This window comes from Chlorocebus sabaeus, chromosome X (genome assembly GCF_047675955.1).
Source record: "Chlorocebus sabaeus isolate Y175 chromosome X, mChlSab1.0.hap1, whole genome shotgun sequence".
In the NCBI taxonomy this organism is placed as follows: domain Eukaryota; kingdom Metazoa; phylum Chordata; class Mammalia; order Primates; family Cercopithecidae; genus Chlorocebus; species Chlorocebus sabaeus.
In genome coordinates, this window is record NC_132933.1 from 45,442,878 (window position 1) to 45,468,231 (window position 25,354).

The following is a 25,354-nucleotide window of genomic DNA, read 5'->3' on the forward strand; positions in this document are numbered from 1 at the left end:
GAAAAGATCAACAAAATTGATAGACTGCTAGCAAGACTAATAATGAAGAAAAGAGAGAAGAATCAAATAGACACAATAAAAAATGATAAAGGGGATATCACCACCGATCCCACAGAAATACAAACTACCATCAGAGAATACTATCAATACCTCTATGCAAATAAACTAGAAAATCAAAATCTAGAAGAAATAGATAAATTCCTGGACTCATACACCCTCCCAAGACTAAACCAGGAAGAAGTTGAATCTCTGAACAGACCAATAACAGGCTCTGAAATTGAGGCAATAATTAATAGCCTATCAACCAAAAAAAGTCCAGGACCAAACAGATTCACAGCTGAATTCTACCAGAGGTACAAAGAGGAGTTGGTACCATTACTTCTGAAACTATTCCAATCAATAGAAAAAGAGGGAATCCTCCCTAACTCATTTTATGAGGCCAGCATCATCCTGATACCAAAGCCTGGCAGAGATACAACAAAAAAAAGAGAATTTTAGACCAATATCCTTAATGAACATTGATGTGAAAATCCTCAATAAAATACTGGCAAACCGAATACAGCAGCACATCAAAAAGCTTATCCACTATGATCAAGTGGGCTTCATCCCTGGGATGCAAGGCTGGTTCAACATACACAAATCAATATATGTAATCCATCACATACACAGAACCAATGACAAAAGCCACATTATTATCTCAATAGATGCAGAAAAGGCCTTCAACAAAATTCAACAGCCCTTCATGCTAAAAACTCTCCATAAACTAGGTGTTGATGGACCGTATCTCAAAATAATAAGAGCTATTTATGACAAACCCATAGCCAATATCATACTGAATGGGCAAAAGCTGGAAGCAGCCCCTTTGAAAACTGGCACAAGACAGGGATGCCCTCTCTCACCACTCCTATTCAACATAGTGTTGGAAGTTCTGGCCAGGGCAATCAAGCAAGAGAAAGAGATAAAGGGCATTCAATTAGGAAAAGAGGAAGTCAAATTGTCCCTGTTTGCAGATGACATGATTGTATATTTAGAAAACCCCATCGTCTCAGCCCAAAACCTCCTTAAGCTGATAAGCAACTTCAGCAAAGTCTCAGGATACAAAATTAATGTGCAAAAATCACAAGCATTCCTATACACCAAGAACAGACAAACAGCCAAATCATGAGTGAACTCCCATTCACATTTGCTACAATGAGAATAAAATACCTAGGAATCCAATTCACAAGGTAAGTGAAGTAGCTCTTCAAGGAGAACTACAAACCACTGCTCGACAAAATAAAAGAGGACACAAACAAATGGAAGAACATTTCATGCTCATGGATAGGAAGAATCAGTATCATGAAAATGGCCTCACTGCCCGAGGTAATTTATAGATTCAATGCCATTCCCATCAAGCTACAAATGACTTTATTCACAGAATTGGAAAAAACTACTTCAAATTTCATATGGAACCAAAAAAGAGCCTGCATTGCCAAGACAATCCTAAGCAAAAAGAACAAAGCTGGAGGCATCTCGCTACCTGACTTCAAACTATACTACAAGGCTACAGTAACCAAAACAGCATGGTACCAGTACCAAAACAGAGAGATAGACCAATGGAACAGAACAGAGGCCTCAGAAATAACACCACACATCTACAACCATCTGATCTTTGACAAACCTGAGAAAAACAAGAAATGGGGAAAGGATCCCCTATTTAATAAATGGTGCTGGAAAAACTGGCTAGCCATATGCAGAAAGCTGAAACTGGATCTTTTCCTTACACCTTATACAAAAATGAATTCAAGATGTATTGAAGACATTAATGTTAGACCTAAAACCATAAAAACTCTAGAAGAAAACCTAGCAATACCATTCAGGACATAGGCATGGGCAAGAACTTCATGACTAAAACACCAAAAGCAATGGCAACAAAAGCCAAAATAGACTGGAATCTAATTAAACTAAAGAGCTTCTACACGGTAAAATAAACTACCATCAGAGTGAGCAGGCAACCAACAGAATGGCAGTAAAGTTTTGCAATCTATCCATCTGACAATGGGCTAATATCCAGAATCTACAAAGAACTTAAACAAATTTACAAGAAAAAAACAATCCCATGAAAAAGTGGGCAAAGGATATGAACAGACCCTTCTCAAAAGAAGACATTTATGTAGCCAACAGACACATGAAAAAATGCTCATCATCACTGGTCATCAGAGAAATGCAAATCAAAACCACAATGAGATACCATCTCACACCAGTTAGAATGGCAATCATTAAAAAGTCAGGAAACAACAGGTGCTGGAGAGGATGTGGAGAAATAGGAATGCTTTTACACTGTTGGTGGGAGTGTAAACTAGTTCAACCATCGTGGAAGACAGTGTGGCGATTCCTCAAGGATCTAGAACTAGAAATACCATTTGATCCAACGATCCCATTACTGGGTATATACCCAAAGGACTAAAATCATGCTACTATAAAGACACATGCACACATGTTTATTGTGGCACTATGCACTATAGCAAATACTTGGAACCAACTCAAATGTCCATCAATGATAGACTGGGTTAAGAAAATGTGGCACATATATATCATGGAATACTATGCAGCCATAAAAAGGATGAGTTCATGTCCTTTGCAGGGACATGGATGCAGCTAGAAACCATCATTCTGAGCAAACTATCACAAGGACAGAATACTAAACACATGTTCTCACTCATAGGTGGGAATTGAACAATGAGAACACTTGGACATAGGGCAGGGAACATCACACACAGGGGCCTGTCATGGGATGGGGGACAGGAGGAGGGATAGCATTAGGAGAAATACCTAATGTAAATGACGAGTTAATGGGTACAGCAAACCAACATGGCACATGTATACCGATGTAACAAACTGCACATTGTGCACATGTACCCTAGAACTTAAAGTATAATTTTAAAAAAAAGATGCAGGAGAAGAGTCAAATAGTGAGTAGAGACAGAGGAGGTAGAGAGGAAATCAATGACGATCAAAGGAAGTGTTCAGCTTCCGTGTAGTGCTCTAATCTTTCAAAAGAAAAATGTATTCACGTATCATGTGTAATTAAATCAATAAATAAGAAATTAAAAGGCCGCATAACATTATGAATGAATCATGTTATGTAAATATGTATATAAATACTTATTTATTCACATAAAATGCATGGAAAGAAGACTGTAAGGACACTCACCAAACTATGGACAGTTGGTTGTTTATTGGGGGTTTTTGGGTTTTTTATTTTTGGTGAGATATCAGAGAGCAGTCAGGAAAGGCAAGTTTCAAGACTTACTCTCTCTATACCTGTGTATTATTTTGATCTTTTACCACAAAAATATGCTTATATATTATTAATTTAAAAATAAAGGCATGAAAAAAGTCAAAGACACATGGTTGAGTGGAAAAAGCTAGTTGCAAGATAACACAGTATTAACCTATTACATAAAAAGAAAACCAATGCACCAAAAACATAAATATTTTGCATGTGTTTTATATAGGTAGATAAAATTGCAAATGAAACAAAGAATAGTTGTCACATTTGAGGTAAGGCATTCAACTGGGTGGAGGTGAAGGAAAACAATCAGGTGACTAAGAGCCCAGCTCCAACAATAATTAGCTGTATGACCACATGCAAGTTACATGACCTCTTTGTGCCCTCAGTGTCTCTATCTGTAAAATGGAAAAAAATAACAGTACCTATTTCATGGATTGTTGTAAAGAGTAAATGTGCTAATCTCTTTAAAGAATTTAGAGTGGTGTTGGGCACAGTAAGGCCTATATAAGCATTTACTCTCATTGTTACACTTTTCTACATTTTTACAATTTTTATAATAATATATTCTTATATTCCTCATGTAATTCCTTGTGTATTCCTATAATTTTAAAAATAAAATTTGAAGCATAATATTAGAGAAAAAAAGTTATAGAATGGCATATTGCAATTTTGTTAAACTTTTATTTTAGGTTTGGGGTATATGTGCAGTACAGGTTTGTTGTATAGGTAAGCTCATGTCACAGGAGTTTGGTTTAGATTATTTTGTTATCCAGGTACTAAGCATAGTATCTGATAGTATTTTTCCTAATCCTCTCCCTCTTCCTACCCTCCTCCTTCAGGTAGTCCCCATTGTCTCTTGCTCCCTTCTTTCTGCCCATTGGTTTTCATTATTTAGCTCCCACGTTTAAGTGTGAACATGTGGTATTTGTTTTTCTGTTCCTGCATTAATTTGCTAAGGATAATGACCTCCAGCTGCGTCATGTTCCTACAAAGGACATGATCTCATTCTTTTCTTTTTTTTTTGGCTGCATAGCATTCCATCATGTATTATGTATCACATTTTCTTTATCCAGTCTATCATTGACGGGCATTTAGGCTGATTCCATGTCTTTGCTATTGTGAACAGTGTACACTGCAAAATAATTTATAATTAGAGACAACTTAAATGTCTATCAATAGGGCAATAGTTAAATAAGTCATCACACATTGATAACATGGAATACTTTACAACTCTTAAGAATGAGTTGGGCCAGGCTTGGTGGCTCACACCTGTAATCCCAGCACTTTGGGAGCCCGAGGTGGGAGGATTGGTTGAGTCCAGGAGTTTGAGATTAGCCTGGGCAAAATGGTGACACCCTATCTCTATTTGTATTAGTAATAAATTTTTTTTAAAGAAAAGAATGAGTTGGATGTCTATGTATGGACACTGAAATATAACCATTGTACATTTAGCATTCTTTAAAGTGATGAAATGGTATGTATCTTTTTATATATTATATATGCATACATCTATTATATGCATTTACATATTATGTATTTTATGTATACACACACACATACACACATGCTGCCCTATACTAACGTACACATAAACTGGCCTTTCACAATTTATCCTATATGCTTATGTGTTTGACTTTTTTCTTTGAGACGGGGTCTCCTCTGTCACACAGGCTGGAATGCAGTGGCATGATCACAGCTCACTGCAGCCTCAACTTCCCCAGGCCCAGGTGATCCTCCCACCTCAGTTTCCCCAGTAGCTGGAACCACAGGCATGCGCCCCCATGCCTGGCTAATTTTTTATATTTTTTGTAAAAATGGAGTTTGTCCAGGTTGCCCAGGCTGATCTCAAACTCCTGGGCTTAAGTGATCCACCAACTTTGAGCTTCCAAAATGCTAGGATTACTGGTGCCAGCCATCGTGCCTGGCCTGGTTATCATGTCATCCAAATATTACCAATGTTCACAGTATAAAGCCCAAATCCTTAAGGAGCCTGCCACCCAGCCTCAGCTCATATTACTCTCCTATGGCTAGAGTAATTCTTAATATGCTCTAGTCATAGGAGATATCTTTCAGTTCTTCAAATTATTATACATATTCTAGTTTCAGGTCTTTGCACATGCTGTTTCCTCTACCTGGAACACGTCTTCCACCTACCCACCATCCACCTCTATCTACCCTAATTTATCTTTCAGTCCTCATCACTTCTTCAGGGAAGCCTCCCCTAACTTTCCAGACAGGGTTATATAATAAGAACCTATTATATCCTATATAATAAGAACCCTTATTTTTCATTCATAGCTTTTTTTTTTTTTTTTTTTTTGAGAAAGTTTTATTCTTGTTGCCCAGGCTGGAGTGCAATGGCGCGATCTCAGCTCACAGCAACCTCCGCCTTTTGGATTCAAGCGATTCTCCTGCCTCAGCCTCCCGAGTAGCTAGGATTATAGGCACATGCCACCACGCCCAGGTAATTTTTGTATTTTTAGTAGAGATAGAGTTTCACGATCTTGGCCAGGCTGGTCTCAAACTTCTGACCTTGTGACACATCTGCCTCAGGCTCCCAAAGTTTTGGGATTACAGACGTGAGCCACTGCGCCTGGCCCATTCATAGCTCTTATCACAGTTTACAGCTTTCTATTTATAGGTAGGATTATTAATGTCTCTTATTACTCCTATTCGACTGTAAACTCCATGACAGCATCATTCTTGTCTGTCTTGTTACATCCTGACATCTAGTAAAGGCTCAGTAAATATTTGTGAAATAAATAACAGCCTTCCATTAATTAGGATGAACCTTGGCTTTGGCACTGGCTCCACTTTCCTCTCGATTTCAACCCCTGCCATCATGTAAGCAATATCAATGTCTGTCGATGACTCATCCAACATGTTAGCTTCACTGCCCTTTGATCTCCTCTACTTCAGCAACCTCTGACCACATGCCACTTTCTAAGTCATTACTAGTCATTAGTTTCCTAGACCACCCAATAGGCATGGAGCTGCTCCACTTTAGAATTACTGAACTCTACTAGCCTAATCTCTGGCTACAACCTCCTAGTCCAGTTACTTCTTGGTTCTCAGAACACCCACTCCTCATTCTCTTTCTTTTTTAAAAAAAATTTTGATCAAGGACTCATTTCACAGCCAAACATTTTTCATTCTCATCAAGATCTCCCATCCTTTGATTTCTCCCATTCTGCAGCTCATTATCACCTCATGGCTTCAATCCCTACCCAGTGTAGGTGCCATGGTGCATCACTTCAACCACTTTCTTGCTGGCTACTTCACTGCCCTTGCATTTTTAATCTACCATTTATTGAGCAATTACTGTGAGCAACATTACATACATTATCTCTGCAACCTCTCACAAAATCCTTGAGGTAGTATCAGCATTGTCCCCTTTCACGGATAAGGAAACAGATTCTAAAAGAGGTGAAGTAGACTTCCAGGGCACTGGTGCTTGCTGGGGTGAGCTGGGTGGCAGTTAGGTGGCACAGTCTTGAGTGCCTCTGCTGCCAACTGTGAGCAAAGTCTCGCCACTGGCAGCCTGGCATGGCACTCCAACTGTAGCTGTGTCAGTGTGTTATGATGCCCTCCCACATCAACCTGGCTGGAATCTCCACTAGTAAAGTGAAATACTCAAGGCTCAACAGCACAGATGATGGCTACACTGACCTTCAGTTTAAGAAAAGCCCTCCTAAGATCCCCTATAAGGCCACTGCACTTGCCACCGTGCTGTTTTTCAATTGGTGCCTTTCTCATTACCATAGGCTCACCTTCTGGCTACATCAGCAAAGCAGGGACAGACTGGGAAGTTCCAGTCCTGATCATTGACATTCTGGTATTCCTGCCCTGATTTTACCACCTGCACAGAGCCTACTATGCATCCAAAGGATTACTTCTAGGGCTTACCAGGATTACTTCTAGAGGTTGCTCCTAAAATGACATTCCAAACTTTGATGACTAGCACCCACTTCAGCCCCTAGGAGAAGAGTTACATTGAGACTGTGCCCAGCTTCAGGATATTGAGCAAAAACCAAAGCTAACTAAGGGTTAGGGAATTCTGCAGTTTACAGAAGTTTAACAAAACAATGGCCAGATTTTATGGGTCCATCCCAAAAAATGTTAACTGAGCTTACAATTTGCTAATTAAAACATGCTCTATTTTTCATCTCCTGGCCCTGGCAAAAGCTCTTGACAAGTTTTTCCATATGAATATGTATTATGGAAGAATAGCAATGCTAACTGTCTAAGAAAATGGGAGGTTATTCTCTAGTGGAAAGTGTTGTTCCCACTACCCTCTTTAGAGTTGAACATTTCTTTTAAATAATCTTCATTGTCCATTTGTTCTTGCAGCAAATCGAATAATGCTGTATGTCTAACTTCTTATTACTAAGTAATTTGTTTTTAAAATATCTCAATATCTAATCTCCTACACTTATGTCTACCTTCATGTTCTGGTGGAAGACCCTGGTAAAGTCAAATATCAGTGTGGGTCCATCTGTAACATTTTTCACTTGTTTTCTTATTGATAACAACCAGGAATTTTTTTAACCACAGAAGAAGTTTTCAAAGTGTAAACCCTTTCTCTATTTACCAGTCCTTGGCCAGTTCTGATCCAGTTCACCAATAGGTTGGGCAGCATATAATTTGGGTCGTTGGGTCTTTTGTAGATCAGTATGTTCTGTATATGATGTCTTTAAGTAATGGACTTTTGGTTGTTTCCTAATGAAAAATGTAGATAAGTGGTTATTATTTAGAGTTTATAACTCTATTGCTAGCACCTTATACTATGATGTCATTCTGCTAAAGATCGAAAGACTCAGCCTGGATCTCCAGAGGACTAGATTGTCTTAGGTTGAATCTGTTTCCTAGCTTGCAGAAAGTGACTTATATTAAAAAGAAATTAAAATGTTGAAATCCCCCAAAAAAGAAATCAAGTAATTTGTGCAAGATCACACAGCTAGAAAGTGGTGGAGCAGGGTGCAATTGGGATCTCAAGGAGATAGGTCTGACTCCAAGGTCTGTGCTCCAAACCAGTAGGCTATTTTGCCTCTCAGAGGGAAAGATAACTGACTGCAACATGGAGAATGAAAGAGGGAAGCAGGCAAATGTGAAGATTTGGAGGCCATGGCAGCAATCCAAGTGACAGTTGATGGTGGACTAATAATTATCTACTTGAACACTGCAAATAATTCCAAATAAAGTCCCACTTACTTCAGGCATGTGACTTTACAGGATGAACTTGGTGGGCTTTGGCTGACAGCACAACTAGGTATGCCTATAAGAAACCAAAAGAAATCAGTAGTTTAAGACATTATTTCAGAATAAAACTTTTAACTTTAACTTTTCTGCAAACATATATATACACACACATATATAAAATAAATGCACACATTATTTATTCCTAGGTATGCAGCCGTTTATTAAAGGCTTCCCATGTTCTGGGAATTTATTATAGTCTTATTTAAACTTCCAACTACCCTGTGAACTACCATTTTATAAATGAGGAATGTGAGGCTGGGTGCAGTGCCTCAAGCCTGTATTCCCAGCACTTTGGGAGGCTGAAGCAGGTGGATCGCTTGAGGTCAGGAGTTCTAAACCAGCCTAGACAACATGGAGCGATCCCATCTCTACAACAAATGCAAAAATTAGCCAGGCGTGGTGGTGTGTGCCTGTAATCCCAGCTACTTGGGAGGCTGAAACAGGAGAATTGCTTGAACCCGGGAGGTGTAGGCTGCAGTGAGCCGAGATTGCGCCACTGCACTCCAGCCTGGGTGACAGAGCGAGACTCAGTCTCAGTAAATAAATAAACAAACAAACAAAGTGATGCACAAGAAGATCAAGAAAACTGCTTAATGTCACAGTTAGTTAATCGTAAAGATGGGATCAGAAGGCAAGTCTGCTGCTCTCCTTCTAGTCACTTATCCAACGAAGTCCCAACCTTAGTTAGATTCATACTCCCTGACACCACCCACAGGCCATCAGGGCCGGGGCCGGGGGCGAGGGGGGACGGGAATCACGCAAGAAAGCAACTACAAATCTCCACTTTCCAACCTTATCAAGGAACTAACCCGCAAAACCTGTGCTAGTGATCTGCCAGGGAGGGGCCGAGCTTTATCCTGAAGGCCTCGAGGCACCCTTCCGCAGTCTGACTCTGGGCAGTGATCCCATTTTACACTCCCCACTCTGCTGGCACCATGTCCAACAGGGGCAGCAAACCTAGCCTCAAAGCCACACCAACCCAAGGACAGCGGCTGTTCCATTTCTTCTCTCATAGAATCAAAAGACACAATGGCGGATATCAACGTAATCTATTTGGGTCTCTCCCCGTTTAAAACCATAATCTAGGATCTACAGATGACCATCAGTGGGTTCACGAACCCTCTGTGCTTACATGCAAATCATGGGCATTTTTTTAAAAGAGGTGGTCAATTGGTCAATAGTTTTCTTCATTTTCAAACGGTGCCATGTGCATCCTACCGCCCACCTCAAGAAAAACAAACAGGTTAAGAATCCAAACTTAAAGCTCTGTCAGCAAGAGCTTCTAGGCCATTTTTACTTTCAGATACGCATGCATCTGGCTCCTGCCTTCCGTCGACCTTCCCTCCTGCTCTCCCCTCCCCACCACGCACGCAACCACCAAGCACACGCCCCAAACGCACGCACCCCCCATGCACGCATCCCCACGTACGGACCCCCACGCACGCACGCACTCCACGCGCACGCATATATATTATTAATAAATCTATATCCCCTCACGCACACCTCCACATGCACACGCACGCACATCCTCCAAGGGCTTCTCCATGTCACCAGTCGCACACTCCCACGTCCGCATCTGTGTAAATCACATCTTCGCATCTCCCCCACACATCACACGCACACAAGCATTCCCGCACGCGCGCGCCTCCCCACGTACGCACCTCTCTACACCCTTTCATACACACTCATGCCTTCTCACTACACGTACCAGCCCACTTGCACGCGCTTGCACTCTCCACATGCACCGCTCGGAGCTTTTCCCCCTCTCTCCTCCCAATGGCTGGCTTCCGCAGCCGACCTTTCCATGCCCCCAAGCTTCGCGGCAGCTGGGTCCCTCCCCAGCGCGCTGAGCTCACCGCGCCGGAGCCGGTCGCAGCCACACAGGCCCGTCCGACTGGGCCACAGCTTCCCACCTCACATCCCAGGAGACACCAGGCGGGGCGTGGCACCTCCCACGCGCGGCTCGAGGGAACTCCCAGGATTTCCCGTCCTTCCGAATTCGGGGGGGTCAGGGGACTGCGGGGAGGCGTTTCTCATCCTCGCTGGGGAAAGCGCTCACCTGATGCCGGAAGTCAGTTTGCTCTTCCTCTACCTCCTGCCGGGGGAAGGGATTCCAAGAGAAAGCCAAGGTCTTTGGGGCGGAGAAGGGGAAATGACTCAGAGAGGAGGCGGCCCAGAGGGAGGGGCTAGTCTGGAAAGGGAGGGCAATGGAGTGCCGGAGGGAAAGGGGAGAAAAAAAGAGGATGGGAAAATCGCGTCGGGGGCAGTTTTGGGGGTGTCTAGCAAAGACCTGGAAGGCCTTCTCGGTTAACCCTGACTTCAGGAGCTGCTGCACTGGGTCATTTATTTCCTCAGTGCTGGGCCTTAAACTTTACCTGATACCCAAAACAGCCATGGCTAAGACCCTTGGCTAGCAGCTCACCAGGCATATAGGAATCTGCAGGTCTGGGCCTGGGCGCAGAGATTGATTAACTCTTCATGTTCGAGGGAGTCAATAATAGTCTTAACCTTATAGGATTGCTGGGAGGATTGAGTGAATCACTGCAGCTCAAGTGCTTGGCATAGTGCCAGGCACACTGTAGGCAACCAATGACAGACAGCGCCTATGATTCAAAAAGTCTTCATTCCTTGATACTCTGTCTTCCCTCTAGATTATGAGTCTCATGAGGACAGGGATTATGTATCTTATTCATCACCGAACTCCAACACCTGCCTCAAAGAGACTATCAAAATATTTGTTGAATGAGTGAATAAATGAATGGCGGAATGATAACTTGGAGTGGTGGCTGTACCAGGACTCTCTCTTCTGCCTTTTAAGGGATGTATTTGTGGCAGTTTGGTTTGGGAAGACCATAATTGGAGAAGGTGGCACACAGGATCCCTGTTAGTTGCTATATCAAGTGACCTCCTCTGGCCTTGGAAAGTAGAATATCTTTGGCAATTCCCTGCTTGTACACATTGAAGACTCTCAGATGGCTGACCTGAAATTTGAAACAGAGACACCACTAGCTAAAACAGTATTTGCATTTTGTACAGTTATCAAGCAGGATTGGGGAGAGGGCTGAAGCAGAAAGCTCAAAAGTAATGGTGGCAGAGTATTGGCAAGGGAGGTTCAAGTGAAGCAAAGTGTGTAAGGGGAAGGATAGTCACCCCAAAAGGGATTCTGATGATGGTCCTAAAGTAACAGTAATGTCATCCACTTCTCTGTCCCAGTCCCGATGATCTGCCCTCATGTCCCAATATTCTTGAGGTAGGTATGCACATCAGGCTCCTGTCACTACATTCACTAAATTTGCATTTATGGTAATTCATACTCTTAGGGCTAGAAGGGACCTTAGAAATTACCCGTACTCTTTAATTCCTAGTTGAAAAACTAAGAGCCAGAGATAGCAAAGGACCCAGTCCTTGGAATTCTCCGGCCTTGGTACTGAATCTTTCAGAGATTGAATTTATTTTATATCCTAATTATGCATTTAATCTCTGCCCCATCCCCATCCCCACCCCCAACTCCCAAAATACTGAGAAAAATGAAAGGACGTGAATGGAAGGTCAGCAGAAGGGAAGAAGAGAAGAGGTACTTCAAAAGACCCTGACTTTGCTTCCTTTTGCTTTCCCCTGAGGAAGTTACCTGGCCCTTCAACTAGTCTCTGTATGAGAATGGCTCTACCCTAGCACCCTAGCCACTTGGCAATATCTACAATGATCCCTCGAGAAAAGGCTTGAAGCACAGCTAATCTGAGTCTTGGCAGAATGCCTGTGATCCTTCCAGAGCACAAGGGACGGGAGGCCTGAGAGGAGCTGCTTCAAGATAATTTCCCACTTGCCTCCTTATCTCCCTTGGCAAGCTTCATGAGACAGATTTTCATAACCTGCCACCTCCCAGGTATGTCTGATGAGGTACAAGACTTCCTGACCCACTTCCCTCAGAATAGAGCTACAGACTATAAAGCCACTTAAATGCAGTCTATAATTGGCTTCTTAGCAGTGAGGTATCCCACAAGTAATTTGGAAGTCTTCTGGTCCCTTGTGTTTCAGTGTCATCCTTTTTGTTGTTTGGGACAAGGACCATTTGGAGCTGGAAACTTTGACTGTGTTTCGTTTCACCGTGTAAATAATAAACTGTTTGAATCTAAAAGTGATTCCTTGTATCTTTACCTACTAAATCAGTCAGGCCTTGGACTTGGACTTGCCATATGTGCTTGACAGCTGCTTACTGTGAATTTCACATTTTTGGGCCATCTCATGACCCTCTCTTATCACTGAGGGAGTTAAGTCAAACAAAGAGGTGTTGATCATAGTAGCTTTTTCGTATCACTATACATCAAAGGGAAAATCAGCCCAAATTCAATTTCCTGGAACTTTTAATCTGCCTGGAAGAGTAGCAGATCCTCTTTGTATTCTGTGTGCAAGGCCAGCCCTTGTGCTCTAGAAGGATCACAGGCATTGTGCTAAGTGAGACTCAGTTGTCATCTATATCCCCTTTGAAAGAGTCCTCTTGGTCCAAAATATTTCCCCTGGCAGGGGCTTAGCCTGCCAAGGCATTGTCAGCTGACCCTGCTAAACTGGAAAGTCTGAAGCTTGCCCTCTCCAACTTGTCAGTCCCAAGTCAGACAACAAAAACATTTTCCCTGGAAGGTTCTTGTTAACATTTCTTGTTTTCTGAGAAACAATATCTTGTTTTCTGTGTGAATTTTGCCCACATTCCTCCATTAGCACATTATTGGTGGCTAATTTATTAATTCTTCTAATTGTTTCCTTTGAAGGAACCTGGCCTTAAAGAATAATGGAAAGAAGCAGTCATGGGAATCCGGGACCAGGAATATGTGCCTGAGAGGGATTATACACGTGGTGCTGGTGAGTTCACCCAACTTCACAGTGTATGAGGTGGCCTACTTGTCGTTCTGCTTATCAGATTCTAATTCTATTCAACCAGCATTTACTAAGCACATACTATGTACAAGTCTCCATGCTAGATCTTGGTAAGAGCTTCCACTTGCACTCCGGTGTCTCTAGCAAATGGTCCCTCTGTCAACTACCACTATTAACTCATTGAGTTCATAGATGTAAAACTATCTGAGAAGCAGTATTGAATTGGGTACTCCATTGTAAATGTTGGGAATATTTTTCATCTTAATATCCCACCACAGAAGTGAGAAGAGTACTAGGAACAGAACTAGTGGTTAATAACTGCTCTTGAATGACCCGACAAGATCAGTCGCAATTGTAATTTTTGTGTTGTGCCCAACAGTATAGGAAAACCAGCTTGATCTTCCATTCCTGGAAATTCACGGTGGAGGAGAGTCATTCTCATTAGCTGTCATGCTATATACATTTCTAATAACCTTGTAACAACCTATTTGGTCTCTGTTACTCCTAACCATCGTAACTGAGACCTCCCCCCTCCGAACTACAGGCTCAGATTCTCTGAAACTCTGGGACCAATTCTATTCTCAGATAGCGAAGCATAAAGAATCCCGTATCTGCCCGGTTCTGGCACATTAAATGGAGATGGCCTTTCCAAACATCATCACACACACAAAAAAAATATTAAAATCTTAGCTATGGGTAATAGCCCTATATTTGGTATTTGCCTAGGTTGCTCTTCAATTAAACCATTAAACACACAATGTTCCAAATTCTTTTCTCCTTTATATTTTACTCCTCTTACCTTTGGGCTGTAGTTCTTATAGGCCCCTGGTCTGATGACCTGTTTCAAGTCACTTCTCTAGCTGCCACCCTTGACTGCCCTGCTTCATTCACTTCATATCGCATGATCCCTTTTAGTCTTAGTGCCACTACAAATCTGATTAAGATATGCCCAATTCCAGCCCTGAGGGACTTCCTAGCTTCCTCCCAGTCTCCTCCTGCGGGCCAGTTGTTTTAACAGTAAGTCAGCTCACTTGTTTCTGGTGCTACCCTAATTTTAATCAGTGGGTTCCAACACTGGGATTTTATTTGTTCTTTGATTCTCACCTTCTGCTCCAATCTCTAAAACTGAATGTGTCATGTTTCCTTGAACCCTATATCTTCATTTCTTTGGTCTTCTTGACCACGTCATGCTCCTGAAATCAAAGTCTTCTTGATTGAATTTTGAGCTCCAGATCCCCTGGGTCCTTTCTGTCCAGATCACTACCTATTATATGATCCTTGGTTTCCCCTAGTCACTTACTGAATTCCAGAAGAATTCATGGCTATCTTCCTTTTAGTCCTCCCCCAATTAAACTCCAGCGAGAGACAACCAAGAATTCATGAATACATATATATTTATTTAATTCATAATATAGCATTTCGGATGGACTGGGATATTGTAGAGAGGGATGAGGCTGTGTAATCCACAGATGCTCATATTTCTGTCACTAGCAGAGACACTGTTGGTCCAGAGCTCCCAATACAAACAGTCGTGGGGTAAAGCATTTGATAAAAAATAGTCCAACAATAGTCTAATAAATAGTCTAGCCAATAACAACAACACAGCATATGTCTGAAGCTGGCAGACTACACCATAAAAGGCAGTTTGCCTGACCTGATGGCAATCAGTTTGGCCAACCTGTAATACACAGCCAAATACAGCCATTGGTTCCAAGGCTGCAGTTGGCTTTAGGAGCTAGAAATAACTGTAGGAGTGGTTCTTACCTACATGCCTGACATTCTCCATTCCTTGGAGGAAGCGGTATCAAATATTTGAGTTTATTCAAAAGTCTATCCATGGATTGCTCCATCTTGGTAGTCATATATAAATATGTAAACCATGGAAGTTTAGAAAATTCACCTAGTGTGTTTTAGCCAAAAAGAACGGATAAGTGATTTTGCTGCAATCTGAATTTCACTGCATCCAAAGATACACATTGAATTGTATAATAAAAACACATCCGAGGCAGGAGAATGGCGTGAACCCGGGAGGCGGAGCTTGCAGTGAGCTGAGATCCGGCCACTGCACTCCAGCCCGGGCTACAGAGCAAAGACTCCGTCTCAAAAAAAAAAAAAAAAAAAAAAAAAAAAAACACATCCAGATGCAGTTACTCTTACTTACAAGTAGCCAGAACCTCAATGTGGCATTAAAATTTCTTTCACACTCTCAAAACAGGTTTTACTTTATTTTTGACTATTTTTGTGCTTTCTTCAGTAAGACAATATAAAAAGTGGAAACAAGCATAAATTGCAGACATAAAATAATCTTCTGGTAGAAACGGTTGTGGAGAACAGGTTGAGTAGAGCAACAGCAACAAAAGCTTATGGAGTCATCTTCTTTGAAAATGTTAACTACAGGTCCTATTCTCTTTGTCCAGCTGGGTTTAGCTAGAGGTAGCCAATTACTTCTCTTAAGGTCCATGGCAGTGCCAGGATTCTATAAAAGTCAAGTTAACTGAAGTAAATATCTGGGGCCCATCACACCCCCACTGAGTACTTTGCCACCGTGTTGTATCTTAGAAGTCATTTTTCACTGTTTGGCTCAGAAATTGGGACTTCAGAGTTAAACTTCATTGCTTACTCCAAACCCAGTTTAACTCTCCACTTTTCTAAGTAGGCTTAGCTCTGAGTGATTTTTGGCTATAACCAAAATGTAAATCCACCTTCAAAGAACAAAGTTTGACAAGATTGAAATGTTACTGAAAAGAATGGTGCCATATGCTCCAAAGACATTTCCCCAAGATAACTGCCAAAGAGTTTTTGAGGAGGACAATGATCATTTATTATGTAGGAGCCTTGATACTTCTGCAAAATAGAATTAATACAGCTCAAATGGAGTAGTAACCAAGCTTTTCTGGCCAGGAAGTAACAAACATCACTATGAACATGAGAGTACAAGAGGGAAACTTTCATAATTCAGTTTTTCATTGGTACATTCATTCAATAAACATTAGGCAAGCTAATGTTCCAGGCACTGTGCCAGGTATTAAAAATATAACAACAACAAAAGACACAGTCCTTCGCCTCAAGGTGTTCAGTCTAGTAGGGAAGATGATTATACATTAAAATTTTCTGTGCATCAAAATCATGAGGAGCTTGTCAAAAATGTAAATTCCTGCCTATGTTCTCAGATATTCTGGTTAGGTCAGGAGTGGGAATCCAAAATCAATTGTTTTGACAAACACTAAAGGTGATTCTAACATAGGTGGTGTGAGGACCATGCTTTGAAAAACACTGCTATACAATGTGATTATTGCTGAGAGAGGGGATGCTTGGGGTGTCATGGGATCTCCAAAGAGGGACACATCATCCAGTCTAGGGAATAGAGAGTTAGTCTGGTTGAGAGAGACAGACGTGAGGAAAGGTAGTCCAAGATAGAGTCAAAAGTAGGGTGGGGAAATTAGAGCTTTGTCCCAGGGCGCTAAAATATAAAAGATACCACAATAAGTGAACAGCTTTGGAGAGCAAAGGACAAGGCAAAGGAAATTATTCTGCTGGGACGGAGGTTGCATTTTCTGTACTTACAGCATTTTCACACTATTCCTTTAATTTAAGAAAAATTTCTGTTGTTTACTCTGGGCATTAAAATTGTTAATCATGTTTCTGCTGCAGGCCCAGAGAATAACTTGTGTAAATAGTTAAACTTGGCTAGCTTAATCAATGTGAGGGGGAAAGTGGCAAAAGATGAAGCTGTGTAAACAAACAGGGACATGAAAAGCCAAACTCTAAGGAGTTGGGACCTACTACTGGGTGCTAAGGGAGCCAGTGAAAAGTTTTATGAAGGGGAAAAAAATCAATTTTTTGTTTAAGAATTTGGGGATAGGCCCTAGGGAAGAGACAAAGGTGACTGAGAAATGAAGGACACACATTTTAAAGCACTGCTACACTGTATTGGGGCTGGGGGTAGGGAAAGAGATTAATATTGATGGCACACTTAAGAAATGTCAAGTGCTGAGCTAGACAGTTTACATATGCTATCTTTTTTAACCTTAGAAACAGCCTTGTGAAGTAGACATTATTTTACAGAGGGGGAAACAGAGGCTCAGAGAAGTGAGGTACTTGTCCTAGGTCACAACACTAATAAATGGTAGAAAAACTAGGATCATTTGAATCCAAAGGTTATGAGCTTTCCACTACAGCAAGCTGTTTACCAGCACTGATGAATTTTACTGAGGTTGCTCATTTCCTGATTAGCAGTAAGTACATATGGTCTTTAAAACCAAAAAAGATGACGTTGCTAGATTTATATTTTTGAGCCTTCCTTGTGTGTCTGCATCAGTCTTGCTTTCCACATTAAGTGAACAAACAATACATAACTGTTATTGGGGAGGATTATATACTTTGTTTCTTCCACAGAATAGTAAGCCATTGGCAGCAGGTAGAGCATTTTATTAGTATGTGCACTCCCATGGCAGTAGTTTGGTACTTGGCATCTAATAGTTTATTGAATGAATTAATAAATAAGCATCCACCAAACTAGGGGAAAGGAAGAGGGGTTTTGACATCTCAAGTCTCCAATCTGGGGGAGTTGTTACAGCTACCACTTTGTAATTTTACAGCAGTAATATTTTCACAAATACCAGGAGAACACTTCTGAAGCCATCTTAGCTCCTGGAAAGGAGAAAGCTCTGGTTCTCTGACGTCCCCAATCCCTTCAATGGAAATTTTAAAAAAATCATAGACCACAAGGCTCCATTTCCTTCAACTATACTGGTCAGGACTGGGATGAAGTTTATATCTGCATTTGCGTGGAGTGATTGGCTAAGACAATGAATACTGTAACCAAGATTGCAAAAGGAATGATTATTTATCCCATTTAAGAAAACAAACTGTTTTCAGACATTCTTAAGTACTTCAGAAGTGTTTTATCTGAAAATGCAAGTACATTTATATGTGAATAGTTGGTGCATCAATAATACGCCATTTTTACTGATTAAGTAAAGTAGGTTCCTAAAGAGCCTTCACTCTGCAACTTTTTAAAAGCCTAATTCTCATAACTGTATGTACTTGGGAGTGGTAACTGTTTTTTAAATAGTCTATGACAGAATTTTTAACAATTCGGATGGCCATCCTCAAGTAGGTAGCATCACTTCTACCTGGATCAATTTTCTATCCAGCAACAGCATCTCTTGTGCAATCTTGTCTGCAAATCTCTCCTAATCCAATAGAGTTCTTCCCATTATCTATGTCATGGTTGCATGTGTATGTATGCATGACAAGAGGGAGGAGGACAATGATGGATAGAGGGAGGAAAGAAATGTTGATTGATTTTGATGTTTCCTTTAGGGGACAAAAATGGATGGCGTAACTTATTTTCCCTTCCAGTATATTTCTCACTCAAAGGAGCAAATTAAAAAGTTTGTTGTTCTAGTTTGAGTTGGTGTTTGGGAAAAAAAAAGTTTTTTTGTATATATAATATATAAAGTGAATATACATATACATACATATGCAAGTGAATATATATAAAGTACATATATATGTTCACTTTACATATTACATATACACATTCATGGTTTCCTAACAAAACCTTGATGATAGGTTTTCATCAAAAGTAAAATATAATATGTGATAATTTGACATCGTTCAAAATTCTACATGGCCAAACTGGCCAGTACTAGAAAGGCTGACCACCCCCCTCTTCTGGCTGGCTAGCCCCTTATTCAGGGCATCTTTCCATATTATTTAACTAGAATTATCCTAATTGCTTCCAATATAATTTATATTCCTAAATCACTGGGAATTTTTAATTCTCCAGTGACAACAGAGGCATTTTCTAAATTTTTCTCCAATGGCTTGAACGCAGACTACTCAGATAATTTGTTCTGAGAAACTCAATAGATTAATTCAAATACAAGCGTTAATGCACAAAAATTAAATCTGCAGTATCTAGTTATTTTGGATGCTTCAAACAAACTTTATTTTGTATCTCATATATTGAACGCTAACTTAGGTGTAGGAGGGAAGAACTGCTGAACTAGAGAGCCGGTGAATTATATGCTCTCCTGAAACTTAATGACAGGTTTTCATCCCAGAAACATAAGGGGATTCTTGAGGCCTGCAGTTGCATTCCTGCCGCTCAGGGTAATCAATAAAATCTGGGGCAGGCAAGCCAGACAAGATCATTAGGGATTTGTTCCAGATTGTAAATGTTGGACAAACTGGAAGAATGAAGGTCACATCAAAAGTATGAAGATGGAGAGAGTTAGCTGGGTCATAGAAAGACAGCATATTGTTGTCATAATCCAGGAGGACACCCAGACGCTTCAGCTGTGGGGGCACATCCACCAGCATTTCCTTGTTGTTATGTCTCACCACGAAGTTACTATTGCAGCGAGAGAAGACCCATGAGGAGGCATTCTTGCCAATCCATTCATTCTTTGGAGCTGATTTGTAGGCAATGCCAATTGCATACCTGTGAGACGGTGGAGAGGAGACAGAAATAAACATTTATGAATGATCTGAGTTGTGTTAGACACCATATATGATGTATAACAAATAGGATACATGTTTATTCCTTAAGTAGTTTACACTTAGATGCATAATGCTGATATCACTAGAGCTTTAAAAAGTTAGCAATTAGAACAATGTGGCAATTTCTATCTCCTAGCCCAGTATATTTCCATTATTTTATTAAAAATCTGGCAAATTTTTCTAGGAGTGGTTTTCATCACATACCTTTTAACCTTGACTTATTGGTATTATGGTTGTGCTATAGAATTGAATCTCCTAGGAACCTAATGACAGAGGACAGAAGGGAAAAGGAAAATGGGATCCACTTACCATGTTGAGGAACCCATGACTACCTCCCAATAGTGGCAGCCACTGTCAATGAATATATTTCCTGCTGCCCCATAGCACCCTGTGCCACTAAACCTCTCTGGGGTATGGCTCTTCTTTAGAGAGCTTTCATCCTTCTCCATCTGCAATCCATCATTGGAGATCTTCAACTTCTTGTGAGTCATTTTGGGATCCAATTTAAAGGGTTGGCCTGAAAAACAAAGTAGAAAAAAAAAAAAAGAAAAAGCACAGTGAAGTATCTTAAAATTCTACCTTTTCCACCAGCATCATCACTGGCGGGGTATGCTTGATATCATGATCACTCTTGGTCCAGTGCAAGTTGGCTGCTGTTTAAATTTTATTAAGAAAAGAGGCCAGAAGCCAGAGTTTTCAATAAAGTAAGAATAAAGGTCAATCTCCCATAAAACGACCTTCATAAAGGCATTTATTTTCCCACTGTGGGAAAAAATGTGGATCTCTCCTAAAAGCAATTTGTGGGAAGTCATATTCCAAGCAAAAAGGAGCTAATAAGCTGTCCCCTGCATCATATATTATCAAAGTAAAAGGGAGTGCTCCAGGTTTCATGTTGTCAAATATGTTTTGTACTTTGCTTAATTTCAGTGGGTTGTTTGGGATTTGGGTAGATTTTAAGGGAAATAGTGTTATGATGTCTGAGGTGAGGGGAATTGATGAGGTAATTGCTGCTTGATGGCACAACCAGAAAACGCTGAGAACTCAGCAACTGGACAATTTTTTTTGCCCTATTACAATTGGGATGTAAATAACATATAATTAGGCAATTTTGTTAGAGTGACTGTTGCATCATCAATGATCAGAGAAAACATTCATTGTGTAGGATCATTCACAACAGAGAATTCTTTATAACAATATGACAAAAACATTGTTACTGAGGGACGAGTTGCTGGGTATGGCAAAAGATTTATTATACAGAATGCTTCTGTGACAGACACTGTTGGCTAACACATTACCCTTTCTCAACTTTTTCTCTCTTACTCGCTTTCACTATAGAGGCCAGAAAAGCTAAATACTCAATCTCCCAGCCTCCCTTGCTGCTAGGGGCGGCTAAGAACATGGAAGCAGATGAAAGCAGAAGTCAGACAGAGCAGGGGAAACTTTTAGGAAAGTTTTGGTTTTCCACATAAAAGGGATTATGTGTACCAATTCTTTCCTCTTTCCTTTATTGAGAAGAAATATGACATCTGAAAGCTGCAGTGGCCATCTTGCAGCCATGTGGCTAGAAGCCAATGCACACAGGGAGAAAGAGCCTGCATCTTTTATGACATCGCCGAGCAGCTGCACTAGCCCTGAACTGCCTACCTTCAAACTTCTTCCTATGTGCATGTGTGAGAGAGAAAATATATATCATTCATTTAAGCAATTAGCAAACGCTGTTTGTTAAGCTATGTTAGTTGTCAAAAGCATTCTTAACAGATAGGGCTTCTCTGTAGTAGGATTTTGCTAGATTATCACAAATAATGCTCTTTTATGCAATTGTCCCCCAAATATAAAGGGTGGAGTGCAGAGAAAAATCTTCACTAACATCCTCCCAAGCTACCAGTCTTTTTGTGCATATCTCTGGGTCCACAAATCTTCCATGGGCACCAACAAACTCCTTGCCCAAAGTACACACTACAACAGTATAGCTCCTCTACCCAGTTCCACTGCTCCCCATGCACTGCTGTGGGTGCCTGCTCAGGCTGTGTACTCCCCTGGCGTGGAGAAGAAAATTGATCTTTCCTTTTGAAATTACCACAACGTACTGTTTGTTTTTAGTCGGGTAGGTTCACTGTTCCGGCTACCGGCTTGGTTTATGGCTTTAACGATGAAGATGTAGCGAGTCCCGCTCTGGAGTCCATGCACTGTGTAATGGTTCTGTTTAATGTTGGGCACAATCATCCAGCTGTCTACTGAATTATACAGGCCTGTAAAATGGGGAAAGACAAGGACATTAGCCAGCAGGTAAGAGAGACAGAATGAAAAACACACTGAAAATTCATCAAAAGCCACCCCCTCAAAAGTGAATTCATTTTGTTTTCTTTTGAGTCTTAGAAGATGTAATGAGATGAACCAGGGCTTATGATTCCACTATTTCATTACTGCCACAGAACTAGGCTTAGGCCAGGCTCCTTGCTTCTGGCAATTGAATGCAACCACCAGCAGAAGTTAGACTATTTCAATTTTTATTTTTTGCCAGATAACACAGGAATGGCTACTATACAGAGTCACAGAATCATCACTCTTATTGAGTCTCTGGATATTTACTCCAAATGTCCACTCCTCTGACAGCTGAGTCTGGTCTTATATGGATGGAGCAATCCTGTGCAGAGCACGGAAACATGGAAACTCAGCCAAAGGGACACCTAGATACTGAATGTCCCTTATTTCACAAGTGGGAAACTAGGATTGAGAGAAGCAAAGTGACTTGCCCAAGGTCACACATAGTCGGTGATGGTGCTGAGAGTAGAACCCTGGTATTTTTTAAATGGTAGCCCAGTGTTCTCTCTACTACATCACAGTTCATGGGGCAAACAAAAATGTTCTTTTGTCTCTGCAAGGTAGTGAGGCTCCCAGGGCTTACAATTCCACTCTCCTACTCCATCCTCACCCTTATTTCCCAAACTAGCTGGTCTCCACAGCACCGTAGGGAAGCCAAAGAGATGACATGATAACCAAAGCAAGATATCATCTCCCCATTCTTACACAACACATTCTGTTGTGTGATTCCCATGTTCATTTTGGGTTGAGTGGTCCAGGAGCACATTGTTATCTGTAATCTTCCTCCCTTCCAAGTAAGGAAAGGGATCAGAGAACTAGGCTTCTGCTTTTGATGGATTTTAGACTGCAAATATTAACTTAAACAGGGGAAATGTACATAATTAAAATATATATCTGGCAAGCTTTCGATAAAAGAAAAACCAACATTCTAGTCTGCAGATTATCTAGACTTCTCTCTACTGTTACCTGCTTTTCAGTTAGTTTACCAGTTTTTAGCCACAGTTCTACTAGAGGGTAGAAAGGGAAGGGCAAGGAAAATAAGCAGTGACTTCAGTCATTTCTATGCAACTCCAGTACAAGATTTAGTGAGGCTGAAAATTGAAAATAATAAGTCATGAGTGTTTTGCAAGAGATCTGATCAAAGGTTTATAATTAATCTGAGGGGAAGTTGAAAAGTCTAAATTAAAACTAGTAAAAGAAACATAATGGAGGGCAAACAGATATGCTGGAGAAAGATGAAGAAGAATTGGTGGAGGTGCCCAGTGATTCTCATTAAAAGACAATATGGATTAAAAGGGCAGGAGCAATGTTTGAGGCCTTGCCTATGTTACCAATACACAGTATGAATCATAAGCTGCACATAAGATTTTAATACAAAGAGGAAAATATATAATCTCCAGATATACACCCAACAATACAAGGACAAACTTCACAATGAAGTACTATGCAGCTGTGGAAAAAGAATGAGGAAAAGATCTCTATGAACTGATATAGACTGATTTCAATGAAATTTTGTCAATTGAAAAAAGCAAATTCCAAAAATATATATGTATATGTAGTATATATGCAGTATACTACTTTTTTGAGAGAAAGAAAAATAAGAAAACATGCATATATTTGCTTGGATTTACAAAGCAACAACAATAAAAACAGGAAAGATAAATAAAAAATTCATGAAGTTGGTTATCCACAAGGGGTAGGGGGTGGAGGAACAGGATTAAAAAGATATGGGAGGAAATGACATTTCTCTGAATGTACCTTTTTGTATAGCATCCTCTTTGGGAAACACATTGTTTTACAAATTCAAAAAAATAAAGTTAAATCAATACAGATGGGAAAGTGGGGACTAAAACTGAAGGCAAACTGAAACAAACCCAACTGCATTTCAGATGAACAGCATAATTACACCAACATGGTGGGGGTGGGAGGAAAACTTCAAACAAATCCTGAAGTATTGTTAGCCAGTTTGTTTTTGTAGTGGCATGGACAAAGCAATTCAGAAACTATTTTAGATGTATTATGGGATTGAGCAAATGAGTACATGTGTTGATGTTGGGAGCCAGGGTTCATACTGTGGAAGAAGGAACATGCAAACGCAGAATGGAGAAAGGCAGGAAAGAACCTGTGGGGATGGACTGGAATTTAAGGTATTGATGTAAACTCATGACTCCTAAAATATACGTATGTTTATGTGCACATAAATAAAGTATGTATGCATGTATATTATATGTGGGTGCACATGCTTACATATATGGATGTTTGTGTGTATATCTAGCATATCTAGCACTCAAGCCTTGGTCTCTAATATTGTCCCACTAAAAGAAACCAGGGTTCCTTGGAAAAAAATGACTGATTTCAAGGCTGGGGCAGAATAACGTCAAAATGAGCCTAGAACATTTTGTTATGCCAGAAAGTAAGGAAGTGCTCAAGAAAATGATGGGGGAATATTACAAGGATCCAGAAATCACCTTGAAAGGCTCCCAATGGGTAAATCTTGACAATTTGAACACCAACACAAATAAGGGCAGTAAATAATTATTAACAATCGAAAAAAAGAGAATTCATCAGCCCATACTGATATATAAACAAATGGGAGGAAATGGGGAGTGGGGCTCTTGCTTACAGTAGAATGCCAAGCGCCAACTTGAAAATGTGGGAGGGAATACTCAACTGGAAAATAATCATTTTGCAATCATCATATTAATGATTGATTCAGGCAAGTATCGTCAACTGATGATAAAACAAGGGTAGGGGTGGGGATGAGATGGTTTGATGAAGAAGCAGGGTATTTTTATGGTTTTAAAATATACCACACAGATTACTTATTAGGGGCAAAAGAAAAAGTAGTAACTACAGTGAATAAGTCAGACAACATCTTGACTAGGTGATCAAAATTAGCATCATCAGTGAAGGGCAAGTAGACATCATGTGTCTAAGAAAGAACTGTCCTGCTGAATATAATCATGAGAAAACTTCAGAAAAAATCAAAACAAGGAACAGTACAATGAAGTATAATAAAGACATAAAAGAACATTTTTTTTTAAATGTCAATGTTGTTCAAGACAAAGAAAGGCTGAAGAAATGTTCCAGATTAAAGGAGATATGACAAAAGAGATATGA

General features: G+C 40.5%; 2 protein-coding genes across 4 annotated transcripts in view; both read right to left on the minus strand.

Annotated features, from left to right (window-relative positions):
• LOC103232463 (NACHT, LRR and PYD domains-containing protein 12-like) overlaps positions 1-14,540 on the minus strand; it is a 57,291-nt gene extending 42,751 nt beyond the window's left edge. The window contains exons 1-3 of the mRNA XM_073013102.1: positions 14,507-14,540; positions 10,242-10,523; positions 8,486-8,549 (exon numbers count right to left, since the gene is read on the minus strand). Coding sequence (XP_072869203.1) covers positions 8,486-8,549; positions 10,242-10,523; positions 14,507-14,540 — 380 coding nt within the window. The remainder of the gene's footprint in view (positions 1-8,485; positions 8,550-10,241; positions 10,524-14,506) is intronic.
• Positions 14,541-14,778: 238 nt separating this feature from the next.
• The window catches only part of MID2 (midline 2), a 100,094-nt gene continuing 89,518 nt past the window's right edge, over positions 14,779-25,354 (minus strand). For all 3 annotated transcript variants that reach the window (XM_007992516.3, XM_007992513.3, XM_007992515.3), the window contains exons 8-10: positions 22,000-22,161; positions 20,222-20,429; positions 14,779-19,853 (exon numbers count right to left, since the gene is read on the minus strand). In XM_007992516.3, the coding sequence (XP_007990707.1) occupies positions 19,451-19,853; positions 20,222-20,429; positions 22,000-22,161 (773 nt within the window). In that variant the 3' untranslated portion in view covers positions 14,779-19,450. The remainder of the gene's footprint in view (positions 19,854-20,221; positions 20,430-21,999; positions 22,162-25,354) is intronic.